Source organism: Herpailurus yagouaroundi, unplaced genomic scaffold (assembly GCF_014898765.1).
Source record: "Herpailurus yagouaroundi ecotype Mexico unplaced genomic scaffold, PumYag 77, whole genome shotgun sequence".
Classification (NCBI taxonomy): Eukaryota; Metazoa; Chordata; class Mammalia; order Carnivora; family Felidae; genus Herpailurus; species Herpailurus yagouaroundi.
This window is the reverse complement of record NW_024412388.1, coordinates 5964605-5991217: the sequence shown is the minus strand read 5'-3', so window position 1 is coordinate 5991217 and position 26613 is coordinate 5964605. Positions and strand designations below refer to the sequence as shown.

The window sequence follows — 26613 nt, the reverse complement described above, 5'->3', positions numbered from 1 at the left end:
TGAGGTGCTGGGAACACCCAGCTGAACAATATACTCTCTGTGCCCTTGGATACTTCTCAATCTTTTAAAAATTCTTTATCTGGAGCTGCTTTTAGATGCACAGAAAAGTTGTGAGTACCGCGTTTCCATTCCTCCCTCCCCCAGTCTTCCTCAGTGTTAACATCTGACAGAACCCCTGTGTGGTTATCAGATCCAGGAAATTAGCATTAGTACAATACAGTTGAACTGAAGACCCTGTTTGAATTTCACTAATGTCTTAATTCAAACTTCTGTAACAAAATAGCACAGACTGGGTGGCTTAGAAGCAACAGAAATTTATTTCTGACAGCTCCAGAGGCTGTTGGTCGGAGATCAGAGTGCCAGCCTGTTCTGCTGAGATCCTTCTGGTTTGCACACTGCCGACTTCTTGTATCCGTCACATGGCCCAGAGCAGAGAGGGAAGGCAGGTTTCCTGTCTGACAGCACAGGGTTCATTTTATTGTATCTCTTTTTGTACCTTCTTTCTTCAAAAGCGAAAAACTCTGCTCTCATTGTCGAAATATATTTACTTATTTTTATTCACTTCAGGAATACACATAGTTTTAGAATTTGTAACCCATGTCCCTGTGAGAAACAGATTTACTGACTAAATTTTTGTCTTTAGCCATGTAATCTATAGGCAAGACACTGTCTTCCAAAGTTGTTTAGGTCAGTTCTGCTCTTGGATACCTCTGTAAGTGGCCGTGTTCTCTCTTTGTACTACGGTTAGGTTCACTGTTAGACTTTGCGCTCCACTTTTGGTCCCTCCTGGTCGGTAGGGACTCTTGTTAATTTTTGGATGTGCGAGGGCATGCGGACTATGGCTGTGGTTCTGACGGTCAGGGCTGCAGACAGATACGTGGTTTTCAATTCTCTTACATGCTCCCATCCCCATTTCTTTCCTTCCCGCCTGCTCTCTGTAACTGCTCGCTTTACTTCTTAGTTTTTCCTTCCTGCGCTTTTTCATTTCAAATGAGCAAATACATAGCTGTTTTGTTATAGCCTCTTCTGTCTTGTATGAAGAGTAGCATGCCATAGCTACTCTTCTGCGTTTGCTGTTTTTACTTAACGTTACGCCTTAGAAACCGCTCCGTATCCGCTGATGGAGGTCTCCGTCATTCCCTCTCGCATGGGGCTTTGAAGGTGTTTCCAGGATGTTCCAGTCATAAATGACGCTGCAGCCGGTGTCCTTGTGCATGTGTATTTCCTCATTGTCAGATGTGAATCTTCGGGGCGGATTCATCGAAGAGAGATTTCTGGGTTCAAAGGCTTATGTGTAGGTGGTTTTCCTCTAGAAAGCAAATACCACTTTGCATGCCCTCTGTGTCCCCAGCAGCATGTGCTGTCCTGTTTCGTTTTAGTTGTGCCAGTCTGATAGGTGAGAAATAGGGTCTCGGTATTGTTTTACTTTATTTTGCTAACAGTGAATGAGTGTGAGCATTTTTTCATATATTTAAAGGATATTTGTGTGTGTGTGTGTGTGTGTGTGTGTGTGTGTGTGTGTGTGTGTGTGAGAGAGAGAGAGAGAGAGAGAGAGAGAGAGAGAGAGAGAGAGTTATCTGTTCATGTCATTTCCTTTGGGTTTTGTTTTGTTTTGTTTTTTTGTGTGTTTGCTGTTTGGTCTCTTGTCTCTAAAAGTTCTTTAGCATTTTCTGTTGTGTGTGTCACAAATGTTTTCTCCCACTTGCTGGTTTTCTTTTATGGTTTTAAAAAAATTCTGCAAAACTTACTGTTATCCAGTCAGAGTTGTCAGTGTTTTTCATTTATTCCCTGAGGACGGAGTCGTGGCTAGAAGCCTCTCCCTGTACCTGACCTACTGAGGCCTTGTGCCCAGCTGTCCCAGCACCGGGTATTAACAAGCCTCTCTCATGCTCCCAGCTCTCTCAGCACGTGGACTGCCAAGTCTGTTTCTCCTCAGTGGCTCGAGATGCCACCTTTGTCGTGTCTCATTTTCCTTGTGTGTCCTAGACTCGTTAGTCCGTTGTCTTGTCTGTCTGGGTGCCGCTGCCGTGCTCTTTTAGCTGTGGAGGCGTCTTAGTATTTTTTGCCATGCCACTGATAATTTCCGCTTTTCTCCGTTATCTGTTTTTCCTGTGCATCTTCGTAGCAACCTGTTTCAGTCCCTTAAATAGCTTGTTGATATTTGTATTAGGATAGCATTGAATTGATAGATCAATTCTGTGGAGAAATGCCATGTTGAGTTCTTACATCCGAGAACAGGGGACGTTTTTCCATTTGTTCATGTTTACTTTGGTGTCTCTCGGGAGCGTTTAAGAAGAATTTTCCGCATAGAGATGTTCCCCTTCTTGTCACGTTTATTTCTGTGTATTTAATCTCATAGGCATATATAGAAACGGCTATACCCTAATAATAGAGAATATGCTTTTTTCAAAAGTGTTGATTTCTTTATTTAGAGAGCACGTGTGTGAGTAGGGGAGGGATGCGGAGAGGGGGAGAGTGAGAGAGAATGAACCCCAAGCAGGCTCTGCACCTTCGGTGCGGAGCCCAAAGTGGGGCTTGATCTCACGAACCATGAGATCATGACCTGAGCAGAGATCAAGGGTCGGACGCTTAGCCGACTGAGCCACCCAGGTGCCCCGAGAATATGCATTCTTTCTTTGTACCTTGGCATATTCTCAAAAATTCATTGTATGTTAGATCATAAAGAAAACATTCATGTGAGTAAAAGGCAGTAAAAGCAGAGTTTAAAAACAAAAACCAGAAAGGGCAGAATTTCACTTGGAAATATAAAACTTCTGTTTCCTCACTACAGAGAACAAACTGGTGGTCATCAGAAGGGAGGGGACTGGAGGATGGGGGAAACAGGTGATGGGGATCAAGAGGGTGCTTGTCCTGGTGAGCACTGAGCAGTGAATACGATTGTTGAATCACTATACTCTGTTTCTGAAACTAATATAACATCGTATGTTAACTATACTGGAATTAAAATACAAAGCTTAAAGAAAATAAAACTTTAAACAACCTCTGAGCAGAAGAGGAAATAAACGCTGAAATTACAGAAATTTTTAAAAACCACAGGAAAAATACTATGTACTAACATCTGTGGCATGCATTTAAAGCGCTGATCGAAGGAAAACTGGTGATACTAAACACATCAACTGCAATGAAAAAATGAAATTGAACGATTAAGTTCCCAGCTTAAATGATAAAAAGAGCAACAGATCAATCAAAATGCAATGACGTGGAGCTCAGTGTATGTAGAAGAAACGCTTAAGACCACCGCGTGTAAGAGCGGACAGGCAGAGGGGTCCGCGTGGAGGTAATGGAAGTGGTTACACTTCGAGCAACTCTTGGGGAGACCGTGGAGTGATATTCTCAAAGCACCGTAAACGAATCAAGAGGAATCCTATAAAATGTCACATAACCTATAGGAAGGCAAGAGAAACAGAATGAAACACGGAAAAGAAACTTTGGAAAAATTCTGTACCTGTCATGAGTCAAATGGCTTACAGCTGACAAGACACTGACTCTGTCTCAAAATCTTTCTTTTCCTTTGTTTTCAGGCAAGGGTCACAATAAAAGCTGTAGGCAGACCTGCGGCCATAAGCCTTCTGTACGTGTCTGTGTCCCTCTTTCCAGGCTTCTCTGATGTTTGCGTGGCCCTGGGGATATACAGAGACTTCCCCGGTTATGAATAGTTTTGATGGAATGAATTTCTGGGCCATGTTTCCATTTGTAGTCTCTCCTTGTGTAAGGCGGCTCTCTTCTCCTTCATCCCCTTCCGATGCCCTCCTCCCACCAGCCGGAGCATTTGTCAGGCCGCGCGGTGCCCAGGGTGGAACTGTGCGGCCACCACCCCAAGGACTACCGGAACGATTATCCTACAGGAAGCCTTTGTTACTGATGAATGAGAGGCCCCGGGAATAGGGGGCTTCCCAGTCTGTAGTCATGTTTCTGTTAATAATGAAGCATCACATTAGAAGTAGGGTGTATAGGACTTTGGAGGCTCCGAATCCGATATTTTGGTAAGCTGGTAGTGATGGCGACTTCCTCTTAACAGTCTCTCCGGCTTCATTCCACAAACACTGTCAAATAACGTACCGCTTTTGAGAGCGAAAAAGAGCAAGATGAAAAGAGTGCTCTGGAGAAAAAAAATACGGAATGCTTAAAATGCTACTCTCTCTCTCTCTCTCTCGCACACACACTTCAAAACGTAACCTCCCCGCTTCGGCAAGAGGCAGCAGGAAAAATATTTCAAAATGGAGGCCAGCCAAGGTGGGCTTACCTGCTCTGTCTTCGGCTCTGCTCAGTACCGGCTGGCTCGTTAGCCGCCGAGAGCAGCAGCTGTAATCAGCCGTGGCTCCGTGCTACTGACTCTTGATGTTTTCTTTTACCCTAATACTTCAAAAATGTTTATACGGTAAAGTACACATTTTAAGTTTACATTTTTATAAGTTTTGATAAATGTGTTTGACCCTTAACAAGGCAGGGAATATTCCCACCAGCGCAGAAAGTTCCCTTAAGCTACTCTCCTCTCAAAGCCTCCCACCCCGAAGCAACCACTATTCTGATTTCTCTCACCATAGATGAATCTTGCCTGTTCTAGAAATTCATTCATATAAACGGAATCATACGGTCTGAGCTTTCTGTATCCCTGGCTTCTTTTACTCAGAATTTAATGTTTGAGACTTTTTCTCATGAGGTCCTATGTACCAGTACTTCTTTCCTTTGTATTGTTGGGTAGTATTTCATCTTACAAATATACAATGATTTGGGGCGCCTGGGTGGCTCAGTCGGTTGGACGGCCGACTACAGCTCAGGTCATGATCTCGCGGTCTGGGTTCGAGCCCCACGTCAGGCTCTGTCCTGAGCGCTCAGAGCCTGGAGCCCGCTTCTGATTCTGTGCCTCCCACTCTCTCTGCCCCTTCCCTGCTTGCTCTCTGTCTTTCTCTCTCTCGAAAATAATAAACAATAAAAAAAATTTAAAAAAACACAAATATACAATGATTTGTTACCCACTTCCTTATTGATGGACATTTGGGTTGTTTCTAGGCTAGTGTGAATAAAAGCTGTTATGAACAACAACAAAAAAGTACAGAGAAGGAAACAAAAATAAAAAAGAAATTAATGAGGAATAAAACAGTAAAACTAATTAATGAGATCCTTAAAAAATTTTAATATCTCGTTAAAAGTGACATTATGACCAACTGGGATTTATTCCAGGAATGCAAGGTAGGTTCACTATTAGAGACTCTGCTAATATCATACACCATATTATTAAATCTAAGGGGGGAACCTCCATATTTCCAAAGCAATGATTATTTCTGAAGTTAGTATCATATTTAATAGTAATACCTGAAAGACCTTTCCACTGAGATCAGGATCAAGGCGAGGGTGCCTGTGTCCATTACTTTCCACATTGTGTGAGAGGTTCAGTATTAGTTTTAAGAAAGGATAGAAAAGAAGTAAAACCGTGTTTATTTGCAAATAACAGATAACATACCTGGAAAGCCTTAGAGAACCAATGGTTAAACTGTATCAAATAATAAAGAATGCAGTTCAGTAGTGGGATATGAAATTGATATACAAAAACCAGTACCTTTCACGCGGTCACATAGAAGAGGACATACCAGTGAGTGACCTCATTCATTACAGTTACATGCTTATTTGTCAGATGATGTGCTTCTGTTCCTGCTGCTTCAGGCTTTTCCGAAACCATTTGTGCTGCTGTCCCCATGGAACATTTGGCAGTGTCTTTAGAAACTCTTAATTGTCACAGTGTGGTTTGGGGGTGCGATGGGGTAGAAGTCAGGGATACTGCTAAGTACAGGACAGTCCCTGACAACAAAGAACTATGCAGTCTAAAATGTCAATAGTGCTGAGATTGCGAAACTCTTTCCTAAAGAAAGCATACTTGATTTCCAATGTCTGTGTTTAGAATTGCGGGTTGGCAGTGTTTTTATAGGTTCAATGAATACATCGATTAATTAAGTTGAAGGGTAGACTTGAATGTGAATAATAATGAAGAATAGTGAAAGAGGAATCACTTTCCTTTAGTTAGGGACAGTGATGGAAATAACTTATTTTGTGTAGCACTGAATAGCGTATAAAGTTTCATAGACTCCTTGTTTGATCTCCTCAATAGGGATTAGTATAATAGGTGTTCCTATCCCTGTTTGATGAAGGAACTAGCCTATTTTTTTCTAGGTGTCAAGGACTAAATCATGTCAGATAGATGGGTAGTTAGTTTCAGAGTGAGTGCATTGTTTGTTCATCTGTAAAAGTGATCTTTGCTGCTTTTTCTTTTCTGGAAGGTCGTTTTAGTTCTAGCTACACACTAGAGGGAAAAGTCCTGGGTATACAAAGTTGATTCCTAGTCCGTATTCCTAGTGTAGCTTGTTACTTACAAATAATTGCTTCCCATGGAACTTTCCGCGGTGATGGAGATATCATATAAATGTGTTCATTATGGTAGCCACTAGCCTCATGTGATTATTTAAATTTACATTAGTTGAGATTAAATAAAATTTTAAATCCTGTTCTCTTCAGTTGGACTAGCCTAGCCACATCTCAAGTGCTCAAGAGCTGTGTATTATGTTACTGGTAGTTCTCAAAGAAGTGTCAATAAATCTCAAGCACTTTTGTTAAATTGTTAAAATGGAGGTTGTTTGAGGCCCATCTTAGTGTCTGCCTATCACTGAGGTTTTGGTCACAGTTACTTAAGCTCTATGGGAAAGGAGGACATTGTTTTTCAAGTCCTTGCTGGGAAGCGAATGAATGTCATCTCCAGGTTGCTGTTCCTCGGCTAGCTTCTTTCTCTAACACTTTGGCCATTAGCTGGTGTGTATTTGTTAACGCACCAACTTACGGAGTCCTTATGAGAATGGAATACCTACCTGGTCAAGTGGTAGGAGGAGTTCATAGACCCGGAAGCATATGCACGTGCTGTTGATTCTCCGGTTCCATCTACTGTAATCGCAGCCCTTGGCTTCCACTTGATGTTAAAGTTCCCTTCTGTGACCACAAAGGGAGTTGCTGAAAACCCCCCCTGCCTCCTTGGGAACGCTGGAAATTCTCCCAACGTGTGTGTGCGCGTGCGCGCATTTAAGGAGTTTGGTGGTATTACAGAGTTTTCAGCTACATTTTTGGTTTTAAATTGTGTTGGTAGATGAACCTGGAAACCTTAATGCTGTCTATTTGCAATATTTTTGTGGGAAAGTGTTTTTCCAACCTACGACCTTTGAATGTTATCTGAGAATTTGGGAAGTGTGTGTTTTTATGTATTAAAGCCTATCTGTATACTTAAAAAATTAAAGTCTCTCCGTTTTAATTTGCAAGTCAGTTTATTTCTTGAACATTTAAAGAGAAGAAAAATATTTGACAGCTATACATTTTGCTTATAGCAAAGTAGCAGGAAGAAAAGTCCCATTTTTACGGTTTAGAAAGGCTTTAGGTGGTTTTTTTGGTAAAGTAATTTAACTATGGTTTATTTTTCCTGTTGTGTCTAGTTTCATATCCTTTTATCATGGTCCCACCCTCAATTTACCTTTATGGTTTAGTTGATTTTACTCCATGGCTAAGATGCTGAGGTACAAGCAGTGAAATTGTGAAGTCGGTTGAAGCAGTCCTGACACACACACAAAAAATATTGGACGTTTTCTGAATTGATAAATACGGAGTCTGTAGCCACAGTCTACGTGTTTTTAGAGTAATGTGGATTTAGTTGCGTCTTCCCCTGCCTCTTTCCCTCCAATAGTGTTTTGGTTTGCAAAGCAGTTGAGGGTAATACTAATAATGTATTTTTTACATTTGTTTGTTTTCAGAGGGAAGTGTAACATCTCCCATTTTTCTGACATATTTGCTGCTAGAGAGTTTAAAGCTCGAGTGGATTCATTTTTCTACATATTAGGCTACAACCCTGAGACCAGGTAAGTGAGTCACTTGGACCCACTCAGTGAGAATTTTGCGTCTCTATGTGCGTGCGCGTGCGCGTGCGTGTGTTTGCACATTTGGGCATGTGCCAGTAAGATGAGAAAAAACAGCTTCAAAACCCAAAGTGAACCTCTTTGGAAGGAGTTCTAATTAATGTCATCGGTGTCTAATGTGGCTTATTGTTTGCTCTTGATTTTATTAAGAAGAAAAGGAAAAGTGAGAAAATTTGGGTGTAGAGAGGCAAGGTAAAGATGTGTGTTTAGCTGATCTGTGTTTTGAACTTACTGTGAACTGGCAGATTATTTCCCTAATGCACATTGTGTCAAACCTTTCGTGGTACCATACTGAACACACACTAGGATGTTACGGAGAGTGTGCTGGTTAGTCATTTGTTTTACTCATTTAATAAAACCCCAGGAACACTCACAGAAATATCTTTAGTAAGACAACTGGTATGAGAGGGATACATTCAGTTCTCAACCATGTTGGTAAGATCTACGTAACAGGGAGAGTTATGACTTTTAAAATGAGAAACAATAGAATCAAAATTTAATAGAAAAAATTCCTAGTGTCTGTAATAGATTATAGTTTAACTTAGCACATGGAAGAAGTTATTTAAGAGCACATGCATTCATTTTTATCCTGTATCAATCATGCAACTACAGGAACTACAGATTTAAAAAGTACAGGAATGTTAGCAGATGATCAGGTTGTCAGTGCTTGGGACATCTGAGACATAATCTCTAGATATGCGAATTTAGAAATAAATAAAAGCTGCTTGGCTGAAGGAAGTTAGTGGAAGAACTACTTGCAGGGTAATTACAATGTAGGTATTTTTTACTTTTAGTGAAAAACTTTTCCTAGAGGATGCTGAGAAATTATATGTAAAAATTAGAAGGTTACTGTTTAGACAGTCAGTCTAGGATTAACGAAAGGCCACGTGTTCTTTGTTGTCATTATAAGAAGCTGCGTAAAGCTCTAGTGAGGCATATGTGTTAGCGTCTGTCTCTTTGTATTTTGTAGACGAGAGCTACAGGGGTGATAGTGTACTGAATGGTCACCTTTTTTATTTACCTTTATGTTCTTTAGAAAACAGTAAATTTGAGCCTTTATTTTCTTTTTCAAAAGTATGCCCTGTTCCAGTGACAGAGAAGCTGATCCGTGATACTATTTTAAAGCATCCTGTATTTCAGAATGTTTATTTTTACATACGCATTTATTTTTTTTAATTTTTTTTAACATTTATTTATTTTTGAGGTAGAGACAGAGTGTGAGCAGGGAAGGGGCAGAGAGAGAGGGAGACACAGAATCTGAAGCAGGCTCGAGGCTCCGTGCTGTCAGCACAGAGCCCGACGTGGCTCTCACAAACTGTAAGAACTCACAAACTGTAAGATCGTGACCTGAACTGAAGTTGGACGCCCAACCTACCGAGCCACCCAGGTGCCCCTAAATATGCATTTATTGACTGCCTGATCATTCCTTGGATTTCTGTCTAGATACAAAGGAGTCCATAATTTCAGTGATGCCACATTTATTTAACTGTTTGGTGGGTAGTTGTCATATGGCACGAGCTAGATTGTATCACTGAATTGACTAAATAGCTTTTGTGTTTTAAATGATTAGCTCTTGGGTTCGTAACAACCAAGTTTATTTTTTACTAGTTTTGGTTATATGTCTGTTTTTACTGAGTCCTTATTAAAAGTGATATTATGTAATTTAACTGTGTAAGTTTAGAGACTCACACAAGTTCTGGTCTCATTTTTCATTGGGTGTTGCTGGCAGTCATTCAGAGGGATTCTTCCCATCGGTTGGGTTTTAAAATCTGGCGGAGGTATGCCCTAGACGGATGTTTCTCTCTCGTCTGAAAACCCAGTTCGAGGACGTGCCCATGGCGGTGCATTAGCAGGGTCTGCGTCCTGGGTCACTTCTTTTACCGCTTTGACTTCCTGGCTGCCATTTGTTCATTTCTGTGCTTGTGTTCTCCTTGTCCAGCTTGTGCTTGATGTGTTGTAGGTTTTTGAGGGGAGGTGGATGAATTAATTGAAGTGAAAAAATACTTGAATTTCTATTTATAAGTAAAGATGGTAGCAGATCTCACACTCCTCACGAAGGGAGTGTAAGGATTTGCCCTAGCTCCCCGGGTTCCCCCTGAATTCCACTTGATGCTTCTGAGGGGCTGGCCGTGCAGTTCCCACAGCTGCTCGCGTGGTCACAGAGGGTGTACTTGAAAAGGAGTGTAGAAAACTCTGTTTTGATGGGATTACTTTGTTGAATACGTGTATGTGACGGTGGGAGGCAGACTTTTCTATACTCTTTGGTTCATTGCCTTTAAAGTTCAGGGAGGGTGGATTTCTTGGTAATTAGCATGGAATTTTTATTATTTTGAAATTCTGTGTTTAATTCTGACATCCTCACTCAATTCTGAAATCTGAAAGCTCTGAAAATCAAAAAATGTTTATGCTAAGTTTGGTGCGGAAGCTCATTGGATGGTCATACTTGGCCTGAACTGAGATGAGGCTATTTATATTGAGTTAGTTCACTTTGTGTGTTTGTACAACTTTTACTGCAAAAGTACCAACGTGATAGAATAGGGGATCATTGCTCAAACACTGCGGGGTGTTACATAGTATATGGTATATTTTGTTATAGTACCTTTCTAAATCCAACAAATTCTGAGTTCTGAAAATCCTCTGACCCTTAGGATCTTTGGTAAGGGATGGTGATACTGTATTCTTGTTAGCCATGGCATTAAAGGAACAAAACTTACTTGAGCAAAAAAATTGGGGACAGATGTTGCCAGTGTTAAGTAGGGTGCAAGCTGCAAGGGTCTGACTACTGAGAGGCCTGAAGTTTGAACCAGTAGGTAGTCAGGCTTGGCTTCTGGAGCCTGTGGTGACATTTCTGTGCTCAAGCAGTGTGTGCTTGTGCTCTGCGAACAAGATTCACCCAAATTTGCTTCTGCAGTCCGCATATTCTGCAACATAATATCATTATTTCTCATTTTGTTTGAAGGTTCTAATCCAAAATCTGATTAGAAAATAGTTAATATATTAATTTCAGCTCAAAAGTCTTAATACACAAAGCCAGTTAGACCTTACAGGCGTTTGCACAAAATAGCAGTATTCTTGGCATGAACTAAAGTAGTTGGTCTTGACTTATTAAAAGAGATGATTATAATCTGTGGTCATAGGGACATGGCTCCATTCATCCGTTTACTGTCCTTAGTTGCATTTTTATTTATCCAGTATCTCGTAGCCATCTAATCTGACTACTTGATCTTTTGTTAAGACCGACTCCCCTCTTGGACCCAGGCAGCCTGTGTTTTGATCCTGTGCTGCCCCTTTTTCTCTGTGTCCAGGGGTAAGGTTTGTACTTCCTGGGCTTTGTTTTTACTTCATCAAAATGGGGGTGGTAAAAGCTACCCTTTAGGTTGCTTTAGTAAACTGTCAGGTTTTTTTGTTGCTTCTTGGGAATTGCAAAAATAATTATAAATTTTCTTTTCAAGACAAGGTTGAAAAATACCAGAGTTTTGTTTTTTTTTTAACCCCATACAATGTTAAATCCAAAAGTGAAACATAAACTACTTCCTAAGACGTCTTGATTCTACCAAGTAGACCATTAACCATCTGGTTGATTGTACTCCCATATGGAAGTCTGAACACTGGGGATTTTTGACTCTGCGTAGAACGTTGATTATAAAATTCTTCTTGAAAATATACAACAGTTGCTAAAAATGAAAGATAATTTCTTCATTGACTCTAGTGAAACTGACACAATAAGCATAGTGAATATTTGCAAATAGTATTAAATGTGAGATAATACATTCAATGGTCAGAAAATTTCAGTGCAGAATCTGAGAGAACCAGAATTGGAAAAAAAAAATTTTATTAAGAAAAATATTTGAGTTTTTTTAAAAAGATTTTATTTTTAAGTAATCTGTACACCCAATGTGGGGCTTGAACTTACAACCTTGAAATCAAGAGTCTCACAGTCCACTGACTGAGCCAGGTAGTCACCCAAGAGCTTCTTATAGTAAATGAAGCTGTCCCCCTATATAACGTTCAGGTTTTATTGCATTTTGGGGTGTCCTTTTCCCCATACTACCATCTTCTCACCTCTGCAGCTTCAGCCTGTTGCTCAATGCCTTTTTCTTTTTTTTCTTTTAAACTGTACATTCTGGCCTTTTCTGGGCATACCTTTCATTGGTTGGAAAACTTCTAAACTTCCTGCCTCAGGCCAGTGAGTTAGGCGGGGCAGGGAGTAATGGTGGAATCTCAGTAAGAACAAAAGATTCAGTAGGGTCCATTCGAGAGGAGATGCCTTTATCTTTAAATTATGAAGCATGAATTTTCCCAGGAACCAGTCCATTTGTTTCCCCTTGCTAATAAGTAAGTGTTCTTTACGTCACTAAAGAACATTTAGGGAGAGTGGAGAAAACATATCAAGTGTAGCATGTTGTATTGATGGTCACTGATCTGTTACCCTCCCCCTCATACTGCCTTAGAAAAGTATCCTTGGTCTCTTTAGAGACTTGCACTGTGGCATGAAACATCTGATTGTAGTTGTGCTCTTTGCTTTGTGATAAGGGAGTCTTCTCTTGCTATTCAGATGGAAAACAAATTGAGGGCTCAGATCTGATCCAGGGGAGAATGTCTATGAACAGCCACCTGTGCCCTCTTCGCTTTTTTTCTTTTCTTTTCCTTTTTTTTTTGCCAAAAAGTTTTTAAAGCAGTGTTGAAGCTTAAGGATTATTACCATTATATTTAGCAGCAATCATAAACTGAGACACTTGCAAGGACTTCTCTTTAATCTCTTTCCAACAGACAGTGGCAATAATGTTACCAATAATAGCTACAGTTAGTGAGTGCCACTGTGCCCAGCAGTGCTCTGAGTGTTTTGCTTGCATAACTTACTGCACTTTGTTATGAAGCAGTCTCTGCCTTCAGAAGAGTTGCAAGTATAGTAGAAAACCTTAGTTTCTAACAACCATTTGAAAGTATGACATCACCATGAGGCCGTATCACACTCTAATACTTGGTGTATTTCTTATGAGCAAGGGCATTTTCTTATACAACCACAATACAGTCCTCCACCTCAAGAAATTAACACTGAAATATTACCATGGAATCCACAGACCCCAGTCAAGTTTTAGCAGTTTGCTTAGTAAAGACCTTTATGAAAAAGGATCCAGTTCAGCATGATGGATTGTGTTGTCTTACAACTGGTTCGTCTGTGTGGAGTAGTTTCTCAGTCTTTTCTCTTACTTCATGACCTTAGTACTTTGAGACTATAGGGTATTTTGTAGACTGTTCCTCAGTTTACATGGATGCTTTTTCCTTATTAGATTTAGAGCCTGTATCTTTGACACGGATAGCACAGAAGTCATGTGTCTTTGGTTTTTACTTCTTGTCACGTAGTATATAATTTTAGTTTGTCTCCTTGCAGGGAGTGTTCACGTTGATCACTTGAATAAGGTGCCAGGCTTTGTAATTGTAAAATTTCTCTTTTTCCGTTTATAATTAATGACTATTTTGTGGGAGGTTGCTTTGAGATTGAATAGATAGCCTCTTCCTCATGAAACTTTCAGTTTTTCAGTTTATCAATTTATTTGCACTAGGTTGATTAATCGCTTCCTATTTTTTAAATTTTTATTTATTAAAATAAATAAATTTTATTTTATTTATAATAAATAAATTATTTATTTATGATGAGCATGAACAGGGAAGGGTCGGAGAGAGAATCCTAAGCAGGCTCTGCATTGTCAGCCCAGAGCCTCACAAACTGGGAAATCATGACCTGAGCTGAAATCAAGAGTCAGATGCTTAACCGACTGAGCCCCCCCCCCCCCTTTGGCTTCCTGTTTTATTCAGTTGTTGATAATCTGTTACTATGATTCATTTTTAGGGCAAATTGTTGCAGATTATGGAGGGCGATACTTAGAAACCAACCAACCAAGAATGCTACTTAGGGGTGGTCGTTACTTTGTGTCACTGAGGAGAAGGCCAGGGGGTGGGAGGGCATGGAGAGACTGAGATGGAGACTCTGTACTTTCACGTCTGTATTTCTGGACTTCAGTGTGTGTGTATCCATGCTCTCATACCAGGTTCTCCAAACCTAATCCCAATACCACAGGGGTCCTGCTAGCTTTTTCCTTATTTCTAATTCTCATCTTTAACAGTGAGAAACCTTGTTTCGGGTTCCTGAGTATCTTTACTTCAGTTTCCTATCACTGACTCTGCTCTCTCCCTCACATGGGTGAGTTTTGACATGCTCAGCTGTATCTTTAGTAGATTTAGCATTTGATATTTCTTAGCATGACCTCAAGGAACCAAATTTGTAACATTTTCTTTTTAGAGTCTGTGGGATAATGCTCACTCTGTACTCGATTGTTTAATTCCCATAAAAGTTCAGTGCGGCTGACATTACCTTTATTTGACAAATGAGAAAATTGGTATGATATTAAATATCTGCCTAAGGCATGCAGTTAGTAAACAGGAAACACCGAGCCTGTTTGACTCCAAAGCCTGTGCTTTCATCATAGATTGATTCATATGCAACCTAATTTTCTTCTGGCTTTGTTGAAAGATAGCTTTAAGCTTTCCTAATGAAGAAAAATATATGTACTTGCTAGAGAATAACTTGACAAATAAAAAGTTAAAGAAGCAATCTGAAATAATACATAATTCTTAAATTCATGTTTGTGTTTTTTCTTTCACTGTACATCTGTGTGCATGTTTATACGTGTATGAATATTTTAAGATTATAAATAAAATACTGTTTACATAAATATACATATAAACATGTATTCCTTTATTCATTTTTTTAATTGTGAACATAGTACCATGTCAGTAAACATTTGTAATGAGCACCATATCTACCATCATGTGGATGTGTCATAATTTATCTATTCCCATATTGTTGAACATTTATGGTTTTTCCAGTATTTAATTATCCTAAATTACATTGTGGCCATCTTTTTTCCGACATAAATCTTTTTTTTTTTTAATGTTTTTATAAACTTTTGAGGCGGAGAGAGACAGAGCACGAGCAGGGGAGGGGCAGAGAGAGAGGGAGACACAGAATATGAAGCAGGCGCCGGGCTCTGAGCGGTCAGCACAGAGCCTGACGTGGGGCTCGAACTCACCGTGAGATCATGACCTGAGCTGAAGTTGGACACTTAACCGACTGAGTCACCCAGGCGCCCCTGACATAAATCTTTATACTGAAACCGAAAAGTAACAATCTAGATCTCCTTTATTTCAGTTAATTTGGATTTCAGACATTTTGGGATCTAGTTCTGTCTTGGGTTGTCTTTTCTATTCATCACAGCTCATGGTCTTTGTATAGCTTTTGAGGACAAGAAGCTGGAACTAGGTGTAAATATTTTCTTGTTCACTTTTCCTCTGTTATCGTAGTTGAACTCTGAAGACGTTTATGCCAGATGCCAGATGGCAAATGTTGGGCACAATTGAGAGTACATGTATAGTTGGAAACACAGCCCCACTGAGGATAAATGGGACCGTAGAATAGGACAAAAAAATCAGATTTGATCATTTTAAAAACCCCTTGCCAGTAAATATCTACCAATATTGAATAAAATACAACAGAACGTTTGGGGTGCCTGGGTGGCTCAGTCGTTGAGTGTCAGACTTCAGCTCAGGTCATGATCTTGTGGCTGGTGAGTTTGAGCCCCGTGTCAGGCTCCTTGCTGACAGCTCAGAGCTTGGAGCCTACTTTGGATTCTCTGTCTCCCTCTTTCTCTCAATGCCTCCCCACCCTGCTTGCTCGCTCGCTCTCTCTCTCTCTCTCTCTCTCTCTCTCTCTCTCTCAAACATTAATTTTTTAAATAGATAAAATACAACAGGACTTTAAAATGCAGAGATGTGCCTGGAGGAGTTAGGAGAAACTGAAAAGTAAAGCAGTAAGCTGATTCTTCAGCAGCCTACAGTGAGAGGAGGTTGGGTTGGTGTCTCCTTAATAAGGGGTCTTGTCTTTAACACCCAGCAGGTATAGGAGATGGAGCCTTATTCTCTAGGGACTAGGGAGTTGGAACTGAGAGCCCTCTACCAGGTTAGGGCCATCACAGGTCTGTTCTTCAGTGAAAGGATGAATGAGGTCATGTATCTGGAATTAGAGGGACGTGATCGAGAAACCTGTTTGAGACTGGGACTCTAAACACGGAAAAGAAAAACAGGAGTAGAGGGAGAATTTCCCTCCTAAGTCCTAACTTTGGGCCTTTCCTCCATGACAGTTAGGGCATGAATTTACATTCTTGAAAAGTATGAGAACTCTAGGATGAGAAGATAATATAAAAAATGGTCTTGGGGCACCTGGGCGGCTCAGTCAGTTAGGTGTCCGACTTCAGCTCAGGTCATGATCTCATGGTCTGTGAGTTCGAGCCCCATGTTGGGCTCTGTGCTGACAGCTCAGAGTCTGGAGCCTGCTTCGGATCTGTGTCTCCCTCTCTCTCCACCCCTCTCCCACTCGCTTGTGCACGCACATGCATGGTGTCTCTCTCTCTCTCTCTCTCTCTCTCTCTCGCAAAAATAGACATTAAAAAGTGGTCTTGAGGGGCATCTGGGTGGCTCAGTTACTTGAGTGTCTGGCTCTTGATTACATCTCAGGTCATGATCCCGGGGTCATGGGATCAAGCCCTGCATGGGGCTCTGCGCTGAGTATGGAACCTACTTGAGATTCTCTCTCTCTAACCATGCCCTTCTTCCCTACTTGCATTCTCTTTTCTCTCTCCCTCCCTCCTTCCCCCCTCCAATAAAAATTAAAAAATAAATAAAAGGTATTGTGAAAAAAAAAGTGGTTTCGGCCATTGAGCTTTGAAGGACACCTGAGAGAAGTATCTGTGAAATTTTTTTCTTTCAAGAACTTGTAGGATATCTACAGATAAAATATCTTTGAATGCCCAACACACTGTTAAAAATTACAAAATGTTGGAAGAAACCAGGTGCCATCAACTTGAGTCAGATAAAACAAATAGATACACATACCTGAGAACTTCAACACTAGAGCTATCAGAGAGAGACTGTATGACAAAGTTAAACAAAGTAGAACCTGTATTTCCCTCTCACATAAGCAGAGTTTGAGAAGAAGCAATCGTAGGCTGATCAGGGGCTCTCCAACCAACCCATCAGGGACCTATCCTTAACTTCAGCTTTTACCTCGTGCTCAAGATGCTGATGGAATGGTTGCCATGACATCCACATTTCAAGCTGGAAGAAAGAGGAAGTGGGTAAAAAATGCATGCTTCCTTCCTTATTTAAAGGCAATTTCATTATTTGCACAGGACACTTCCTTCTCTTCTCACTAGACCAAAATGGGGAAAAAAACAAACAATCGACTCTGGCTTTACAGGTGAATTCTACCAGTGTTACAAGGGACAGAGAAAGATGACGTCGGTTCCTCAAGTCATGTTATGAAGCTAGTAAAGTCTTTATACCAAAACCAGATCAAAAAGTAAAATTTATAGGTCAGTTCTACCTATGAACATGCAGGTAAGATGTTTAAATAAGATATTAGATAATGGAATCTGCAAAGCATTAAAAATCCCATTTGGGTGTATAGAACACAAGACAGTTGGAACAATAGTTTATGTTAATATAGCTTACCACTTTAACATGACGAAGAAGAAATACACCCTCATCTTGATGTTGGAAAAGCATTTGACAGAAGTCAACAGCTAGTCAATATTGAGGGAAGGGACTCTTACCAAAGTAACAGCAGAATGAAACTTCCTTGTTGTGACAGATCCCTTCACCAAAAACTTAAAACAAGCACCATACTTAAAGGTAGAGTGTTGGAAATACCCCTCTAAGATCGGACAGTAAAAGAATAAAAGGAGTCCCAGGTCTGTGAAGACGTGAAAATGTGTCAGGATTGAGGATGAAGAAGTGAACCTTTATTAGTACGGCATAGTTATTTTTGCCACGAGCGTCTGAAAAAGCACGTATACTGGTCAGATAAACCAGCATGCTCACTGGATACCAGAGCATTATGTGTGACAGCTCCATTTCCAAACGCTACGGACAATTAGAGAATACAGTTTAAACACACTGTTTCTAAACACTTCCCTCCTCTTGATGTGAAGTTAGCACTAATTAAAAGTCAAATAGAATATCTTTTTTTCCCAACAAGTGTTTTTCTCTAGAGGTGCCCAAATGTTAAGTTTTCATTGCTGTTTTTGCTTTACAATTTGTGGTTAGTAAATAAAACATTTTAAACATTTTTGCAGTTTGAGTAGAAAACTCTTTAAAATAGAACCTCAGAAAGTTCCATGTTATAACTCCTACTTTACATGTGATGAACATAAATTTTCTGCTCACTCAAAGCTACTGCGGTGGACAAAGTGGGTTTTCAGTCCGTTTTTATGTGATAAACCTTTTTAATTTTAGACAGAATCCATTAATATGGAATATTCATTTCACCCACTCAGCTCCCTTTTAACCTATTCATAAATGTGAATTCTTCACCTCTTGTTCGCTAGGGATTAATTGGAGGGATTAATTAGGGATTGTCTCTGAGATCTGGAGACAGTGTGCGTGTAGCCGGGATCACAGGACTTGCGGGAGGACCTCGAGGGAGGCCACGGAAGGAGGCGCTGGGGCAGCCCATGTGAGTGGTGTGTGCGAATGCCTGCAGCCGGCCCGGTAGCAGGTTCGGGAAACGTGGCAGGAATGAGGTTTGGGCAGGTAGGCGGCAGCTGTAGGCAGACGTCGAGTGGGTAAGACAACCGCGGAGAAAACAAGGGGCAGGTTTGAGGGGCTTGGAAGTGCCGAGTAGAGTTACAGAGTGTCCTCCTTGCAAGACAGGGCTCAGGGGCAACAGGGCCGTTTCTAGAATTGCGGTGTATGCTAAAGTGGCACATTGGCTTACTTAATTACCGACCAGTAGTTGTCAGGGCTCCTCGATTTCCTCTGAGGATGAAGAGAACCGATCTCATATTCTGAGGTTGGATTGAACTCGAAGCTGGGTGTTAAGTGATTCAGGCCAGGAATGAGAGCACTGTGGAAGCAGGTGGCCCAGCAGGTCACTCGTTGCCACTGATGTGTCCAGTCTCCGGATGCCATGAGGACTGATGATTGAAGACTCGTACAAGTAGTTTTTGTTATATGTATGTCTCGCCTGTCAATATTTTCTATATGTAACTCACTGGGTCTGATGTCAGTACATGTAACTCTCTAGGTCTTTCACGCAGATCACGTATTAACCTTTTGCAATACTTGCTTTATTGTTTTATTCTTACTGATTTTATTTTATGTGTTATTTATCTTTTTAACTTTATTACAGATTTGCCTTCTTATTTTTTGTGTTTGCTGTGTTATTCTCTGTATTAACCATCTTTGCTTCATTGTTCTGTTTTCCTTCCCTGAGCTATTTAGGAATGAACTGTAGCATCAAGCTTCTTTCCCCCTAAATGTCTCAATGTGTATTTCTCAGGAACAAGGACATTCTCTTACATAACCGTGGTGGGCTTAGCAAAATCAGGAAAGGTGACATTGATATAATACCATTTAATCTAATATTGTCCACATTTAAATTTTGCTTTTTTTTTTCATGTCCTCCATCAGAATTCCCCCCCCCCCCCCCGTGATCGTGCATTGGCATTTCGTTGTTTTATCTCTTCAGTATTCCTTGCCTCTCTTTGTTTTCATAACATGTTTCTTAGCCTTGTTTTGTTTTGTTTTGTCTTGTCATCGCATTAACATTTTTGAGGAGTTAGAAGCTCGTTTTGTTGAATTCTTCAGTTCAGGTTTGTTTGAGGTTGTTAGTGGTTAGACTTAGCTTTTGTAATTTTTGCCAGGAAGTTACTATAGAAGTGGTATTTTGCCCTTCTCGGTGTGTCAGATGTGGTTTTTGTTGTTGTTGCTGTTGTTGTTTTTGAGGTTTAGAATAAGAGACCTGGGTGGTTCCAGTAAAGATGATTTTGATGCCATCCTTGCCCCCAAAGAGCTTAACATCTGTCAAGAGAGGTGAGGCACCCCAAGAAAAGGAGCAAGAGGAGAGTGGAGTTCTCTGAGGTTCCCCGGCTGCTCCCAGTAGGGAGGTCCCTCCAGAGAGGAGCTGGTGGGGATTGTGGGCGAGCGGGTGAAATCTGCCTGCTACAGAGAAGACGGAGAAGAAAGCGGGAGAGTGGGCCCTGGTATGCGGCCCGGGCCCGAGGGGAGCCGGGATGGGGAGGGGGGTGTGCACAGGTGGTGTAAAGGGGACAGAGGGGAAGTGAATGTCGGCAAGGACAGCAAAGAGGATGCTGAGATAGGCCGGGGCCACCGCTGAGATCCGGTGTTTGGAGGAGAGGCCATGAAGTTTTGATGGCTTGCCCTTCGTGTCTGTCAGGGTATTTGGTGGGACCAGAATCATAGTTGACATTCCTTGACTTGGTATCACAATAACATTCTTATGCTGTGTTTCACAGAATAGTTCCTGTGGTTTTTCAGAAGAATGGTGAATTTATTAAATTATTGTTTTATGTTGATTCCTGCAAACACGCATTTTCCATGTGATTCGGTAGTTTTTTTGAAAAAAGCACTTTTGCAGGAAATGCTTCGGTGCTCGTATTCGTGCTATTTGACTTCTGGGTTCTAATTCAGTTGCTTTTGTTGCAGAGCGTCTCTTTCTTTAGACTGTTTCTAGTCACGCAGTTCTTTGTTTAATTTGAATTTTCTTTTAAATTTTATTTTTAGAGAGAGAGAGTGTGTGTGTGTGTGTGTGTGTGTGTGTGTGTGAGCGGGGGAAAGGGGTGGGGGGGGGAGAGAGAGAGAGAAGGTGGGGGAGGAAGACAAGAGAAGACAAGAGAAGACAAGAGAAGAGAATCTTAAGCAGGCCCCATGCTCAGCACAGAGCCCAGCACTGGGATCATGACCTGAGCCAAAATTGATTGTCAGATGCTCAACTGAATGAACCACCCAAGCGCCCACCAGTTGCACACTTTTGGGGACATGTTATTTTATATACCAATAGGGAAAGTGGTCTTCCAGACTGTAGATAACTTGCTTCAGGTGCTTGGTCAAAAGCAACACTTACTTAAGTGTATTTGGCATTTCTTGTGTAAATTACATTTTCAGCACAGTGAGAGGGTTTTTTGTTTTTGTTTTTGTTTTTGTTTTTTTTTATTTAATGTCAGTCTCAGAATATAAGTTTATTTGGTAGCAAAAACAGGGATACTAAAGAAATGGAATGGGTCCTCCATTTATTTTAGGAAACTTGAAGACGCTGAGTACTCTCTTAAGCGGGTTTTAATTTCTTCACATCCTGTTATATTTGTGGGAAGCACAGTTGGCACTGCTCTTTCCTACTCTTTCTGGACCTTTGTAGATTTTCGGGAGTTTCATGGTCTTACTTTCCTTTTTTTTTTTTAATCATAACTGAGTAATCATACATAGAATCATCTCTTAGTTTGCAAATGGACACTAAGCTTGCATTTACCTCCAGAGCCAGAATATCTTACGTGGCTGACAGCCCAGTTTGCCTTTGTGCTGGAGGTGGAGGTTGTGGGGAGAGGGCACAAAACGTGTTTTTAAAGATTTTAACAGAAAATGTCTTGGCCGGTACTGTGGACGATACGGATACGTTGCTCAGTATGACGAGGATGGTGTGGCCTTGTTGATGTGGCTTGAGAAATCTTTTCTCATTAAATTGCAAATGAATTTAGCTTCATGGGCAATGCTGTAAACCTTGCCTAGAATTCTGAATCGGGAGACCTCCAGTGAGATTTTTAGACGCTCGGGTGTTTGTGGCCAGGTGTCCTTTGCCCTCTTGGTTTGAACTTTCCTACCCTTCTTAGTGTTACAAGTCCATTCTTCAAGCGAGACATGCCCGACTGGGTTCGTATCTCTTCAGGAAACGTTTTTATTTGTTATTTAGGCAGTTTTAGAGCGGCTCGTGGAAGGGAGATTAGGCTCTTTGCACAAAACGCAGCATGCTTCGGCTACCCCGCTTGCTCTCCTGTCTACACTGTGTTTGTAGCTGTGACGATACCCAGGACTCCACAGCTTTGCCAGGATCGTTTGTGCGGCCTTTTCCCAAATGTTTACAAAGTTTTCCCGACGAGATTCGTGGGGTGGTTTCCCTTCGGAAGCTACTGGCACGTTTAGAAGTGCACTGCGGTTTCTGGTCACTCGCCGTATATACGGTCATTCCTCTCCGTGGACCTTTTGATCTTGTTTCCTCTTGAAGACCCTGCTGTTAAAACCACGATTAAAAAGGAAAGCGAGGGCAGACAAAAGTTGCCGCCGCCTCGTCAGGGCAGGGCGGCTGCCTGAAGCCGGTGGACGGTGCGGCTCGCCGAGCTCCCCGGGGTTGGCCGTCTCGGATCCCCTTTCCGAGGCCCCGCTTCCCTGCACACTAGCTTGGTTTGCAGGGAGAAGCCGCAGTCTGTTGGCTGGGCTTTATTTACGGAAACAGCAGGGTTGAGATTGATTGCGTTGAGAGACAGTGTATGGATGAGGGAGGGTCACAGCACATGCTCAGTCCTGTCAGAGTGAGGGGGAAGTTTCTGCGTTCTGCGTGAAGGCTTAGGTCATAGCACAAGCTCAGTGAAAGCTCTGTGAGGTCTCTCAGACTGCATGTGCCTCCATTTTGAGTTGTTAGAGTAGAAAAGGGCAGAGTTTTGACAGTAAGTCGAGGTTCAGGGACACAGCTAGACTCACCAGAGCCTCTGTTAGTCATGGATGATCCATTCAGCCCCTGCAGGTAGGCTCTCTCCCTCTGGCCTCACCGGAACAGTGGTGGGTTTGGCTGCTCGTGCTGACTTCGGAAGATGTTTCTGAATCATTTCATCATTCACGGTGCATGTTCCCGAGAGCCTCCCGTTCGGCCCTGGCTGGCCACGTAGGTGGTGTCGCGAGGCCCGCAATCAGCGCTGAGAACGGGGTCTGCGCGGGGCTGCCCTCGGCAGATGGAGAACCTTGTGGGTCCTGCTGTCCCCGGGCTTCTCCCCTTCCCCGCCCCTCCCCTCTTCCTCTCGGGGTGTAGTTTCCACCCGAGTCCCGCACGGATGCCCGGCGCCGAGCCTGCTTGCCGTCGGGCACCTGCGGGGCAAACCCGCCCGCCGGCCGTTCCGTTGCCGTGTGGCGGGGAGGGAATGCCTGGGCCCAAGAGCAGCTCTGTTTGGATGTTTTAGGAAGGGTGGTAGGTGGGCAGCTATTGGTTGCTTTGAAGGTGGGTGGAACTTGTTTTCATTGAGAGCCTGTTTGCCAGAGCAAATTATATTTCTTGTGATCTGTTTCTGAAGTCTGGAAATGAAATAGTGTCTACGTTTTGACACGCAGGAAGCAGTTGTGGATTACGGTCGCGACATTATCACCTTAAAATGGATTTTTTTTTAGACACGTTTTCTCTTGCTTCAAAAGGAAAGAACCCGTTCTTTTCAGAGCTTAGGGAAAATGTCTTGGAAATTAAAAAAAAAATTGTATGCGGTGACGTGTGTGAGAGAAGTTAAGATTCCAGGTATTGTGTTTATATTGATTTGGTTTGTTTCAGCAGAAGGTGGCATTTGTGGTGTATGTGCATTTTGGTGGGTGACGTGTGAATTCTGTAGGAGAAGAGTAAAAAGAGGAGTTGAGGAGAAGGTGGAGCACTGACCGGGCCAGTTTCTGTGCTCACCGCTCGATGGGCCCGACACGAGTCTTTTCTGGGAGGGAAGTTACGGTTTTTTTGTGTGTCCCGTGTGCGGCCAGGGCTCAGACAGACGCCTCTCCTCACGGTGAACGTAGGGAGCCGGTCACACTACTCAGATTTAGGAAAGTTGAATTCTTACCCGGATAGTACGTGAAGTTTGTGGGTGATATTAGTTGTCCCTCTTTGGTTCGTCTCCCCTTTTTTCTTCAGATGAAAGTTGGAAAAAATTTTTGAAGTGACACTTAAGTTACTGTGCGTCTGTGAGGATGAATGGAGGAAGTACGCGGTAGGGAGGAACGGACAGCTGGAAGATGCCCATAGGATAGGGAAGCAATTCATGGGCCACTGATGACGCGGGGAGAGATTCCGAGCATAAGCTGTGCGTCGTGCACTGTGAACGTGGAGCCGTGCGTACTCACCTCTAGTCGGAGGAGGCCCCTGATTTTGGTAGAAAGTTGTAAGGAAGGCTAGGGTGAATTCTAGCCACTGGCAATATTGCTCAAGTGCGATCTGGCTTCCAGCAGGTTCAGTTTGGGGATTGTGATTAAGGGGATGAATTAATTGTACAGGGATAATTTGGAGTAGTGCATTTATCACTATTTTTGATCTTTTTTTCCTGTTGATACGAGGACTGTCTTCCCAGTGATCACATTTATTTGAACATTGCATTTGGGAATTTGGGGCAGTTTTTCCCCATACCACGTAGTGTTGCTTCTGGAACTTGTCTCATTTCACTCCATTCAGAATACTCTTCCTTTCTGCTTTTCTCTTGTAAGCCTAAAATTACCCTCCCTCCGGACAAGAGGATCTAGGCCCCGAGGCACTTACCACCCAAGACTCATTTCAGAAAATCCTCATTTGAGTCAGGAGAATACTCGTCCGGAAAGCAGTTGTGGAACTGCCTTTCTGTTGTAGGGTCTCCAGGTCTTCAACTTTTTTATGTTTAGCAAATAAAGCGTGAATTGGAAGCTATGCTCAGGAATCAGCTCCGGTCAGGTTCCTCCTGTTGGCCCGGCCAGCCTGGCCTGGCCTAATACAAATGTGCACTCGTGAGCTCGTGTGTAGCCGCCTCGTCCGATGGCGAGGACTCCTAGTTACCACTGCTGTCCAGAGTCGGATTTTTGTGTTTCAGATCAGGCAAATAGGTCACAAGGGCTGTTCTTTGTGCCGTGTGCGTTTGTTCTGTGTTTTCCTGTCTTGGGAAAATAGAATGTTACTTGTTGACCAGCCATCCCCTGCTTTGGGGTTTCTGTGCTTGTCTGGTGGTGGTAGCACTGAAGGAACGGCACATGGAAGGTCATTCTCTTGGTTCCTGAAGTTGCCCAGGGCCCGCACAGCTTGGGCATCGGAAAGATTTTCATTTCGTTTTGGCCTCAGGCTCTCCTCCTGTTGTACTTCAGAGTAGCGGGAAATGTTGGTGAACATGGACAGCATATGTTTCCAACAGAACGTAAAAATAAAAGTTCATCAAAATATTGCCTTGTTTTTAGCTTTTCTTGTCATTTGATTAGAATCTTGAATCAGAGTCCAAGGTTGAGGCTTAAATCTAAAGTGTTCCTTCCTCTTTAAAAAAATGTTTTTAATGTTTATTTTTGAGAGAGAGACACAGACTGTGAGTGGGGGAGGGGCGGCGAGAGAGGGAGACACAGAACCCGAAGCAGCTCCAGGCTCCGAGCTGTCAGCACAGAGCCCAGTGCGGGGCTCGAACTCACTAACTGTGAGATCATGACCTGAGCCGAAGTCGGCCACTGAACCGACTGAGCCACCCGGGCGCCCCTAAAGCGTTCCCATAAAACAGACATTTTGCAGCGCCTGTGAATCTGCTGATAACATAGCTCCGTTTTTGACCACTTTCTAGATTCTTGTCTGGTGCGTTAGCTATGGATGGGAAGACTCTGGTACACCTGAGACCTGATGTTCACCACGTCTGTGATTCTCCAGTTGTTCATTGTTCCTGATCCTTCTTCCTTCTGAATTCATTTTTCATTTTCCACTTTACTTTTTGGTCATTACTGAACTGAGCTGTCTTTCTGCCAGAGAGGCATTTATTCTAAAGCTATAAAAAAAATGTCAGCCAGAATGAGAGAGAAAATAGAAAATACAGGCTTAAAGGGAGATTTGAAGTAATGAATTTCACGAATTTGTGTCCATTTACGAGTCTTCCCCACAAACTGATGATCCTCTGTATTGAGCAGTTTGTGATAGAGGAGAATACAGGTTCCTGCACATAATCTTTAAAAGCAGATCTGAAAAAAACTAATCTTTTCTGGTACACCTTTTGATACTTTGGGTCTAAGCTAAAACAGTTCATTTTAATTCAGTTGAGACAATTAGACGTTATTTCTGTCAGAGTTCTTTGACTTATACATTGTATACTTATACACTTCTACAGTGACTGATTGTCTCTTGGGCGTGGGCTACATCTGTTCTTATAGCCTTAGTTCCTTTTGGAGAGCCTGCCAAATGGGCCTCCGATGTAAGTATGTTGAATAAATTAGTGGTGTCGATGGTAAGAGGAAAGAGTAGATTTGGAGCTAGATGGTATGGTTCAAATTCCACCCAATTAGTGACACTGGATGAGTTTATATACTCCTCTCAATTTCCGTGTTCTCATGGGTCGTATTTCCATATGACCGTATCTCCAATCAGATAAATATGATTTTTCACAGTTGTTGTAAAGATGGGGTGAAAACACTTATGAAAGTGCTTGGCACTCAGTTGCTCAGTGTGTTATTTTTATTAATTCCAAGGCCAAGTCTTCAATCTCATGTGGGTATGGTTATCTCAGCAACATCTATAGTTTTTGTCAGTCTCGTTAAGACAATGTCAAGTATTATGGTAATTAAATTAGTGATCAGTATACTTAACTGCCATTTACTGATCTCCTTTCTTCTCTTGCCCTTTGGGTGTTTTACATCGGAAGCTTTACTTCCATGCTGTGTAAAACGTTCAGTGTGTTTGGCATTAAACATTGTTCCTTTCTTACCTCTTCCTGGTGTGTGTGTGTGTGTGTGTGTGTGTGTGTGAGAGAGAGAGAGAGAGAGAGAGAGAGAGAGAGAGAGAGAGAGAGAGAGA

General features: G+C 42.0%; 1 protein-coding gene and 1 long non-coding RNA gene across 6 annotated transcripts in view; one reads left to right on the top strand and one right to left on the bottom strand.

Annotated features, from left to right (window-relative positions):
* The window catches only part of RERE (arginine-glutamic acid dipeptide repeats), a 426631-nt gene that overhangs the window by 259526 nt on the left and 140492 nt on the right, over positions 1-26613 (top strand). For 3 of the 5 annotated variants that reach the window (XM_040460352.1, XM_040460343.1, XM_040460372.1), the window contains one exon: positions 7803-7907. The exons of 1 other annotated variant lie outside the window; for it this stretch is intronic. In XM_040460352.1, the coding sequence (XP_040316286.1) occupies positions 7803-7907 (105 nt within the window). Of the gene's footprint in view, positions 1-7802; positions 7908-22266; positions 22612-26613 lie in introns of those variants that run through there. One more of the 5 variants, XM_040460376.1, reaches the window with a different exon arrangement.
* On the bottom strand, positions 21265-23184 carry LOC121020409 (uncharacterized). Its single transcript, XR_005786125.1, has 2 exons — positions 22569-23184; positions 21265-22101 (listed from the first exon to the last, which is right to left on the bottom strand). It is a non-coding gene; the product is annotated as an uncharacterized LOC121020409 (long non-coding RNA).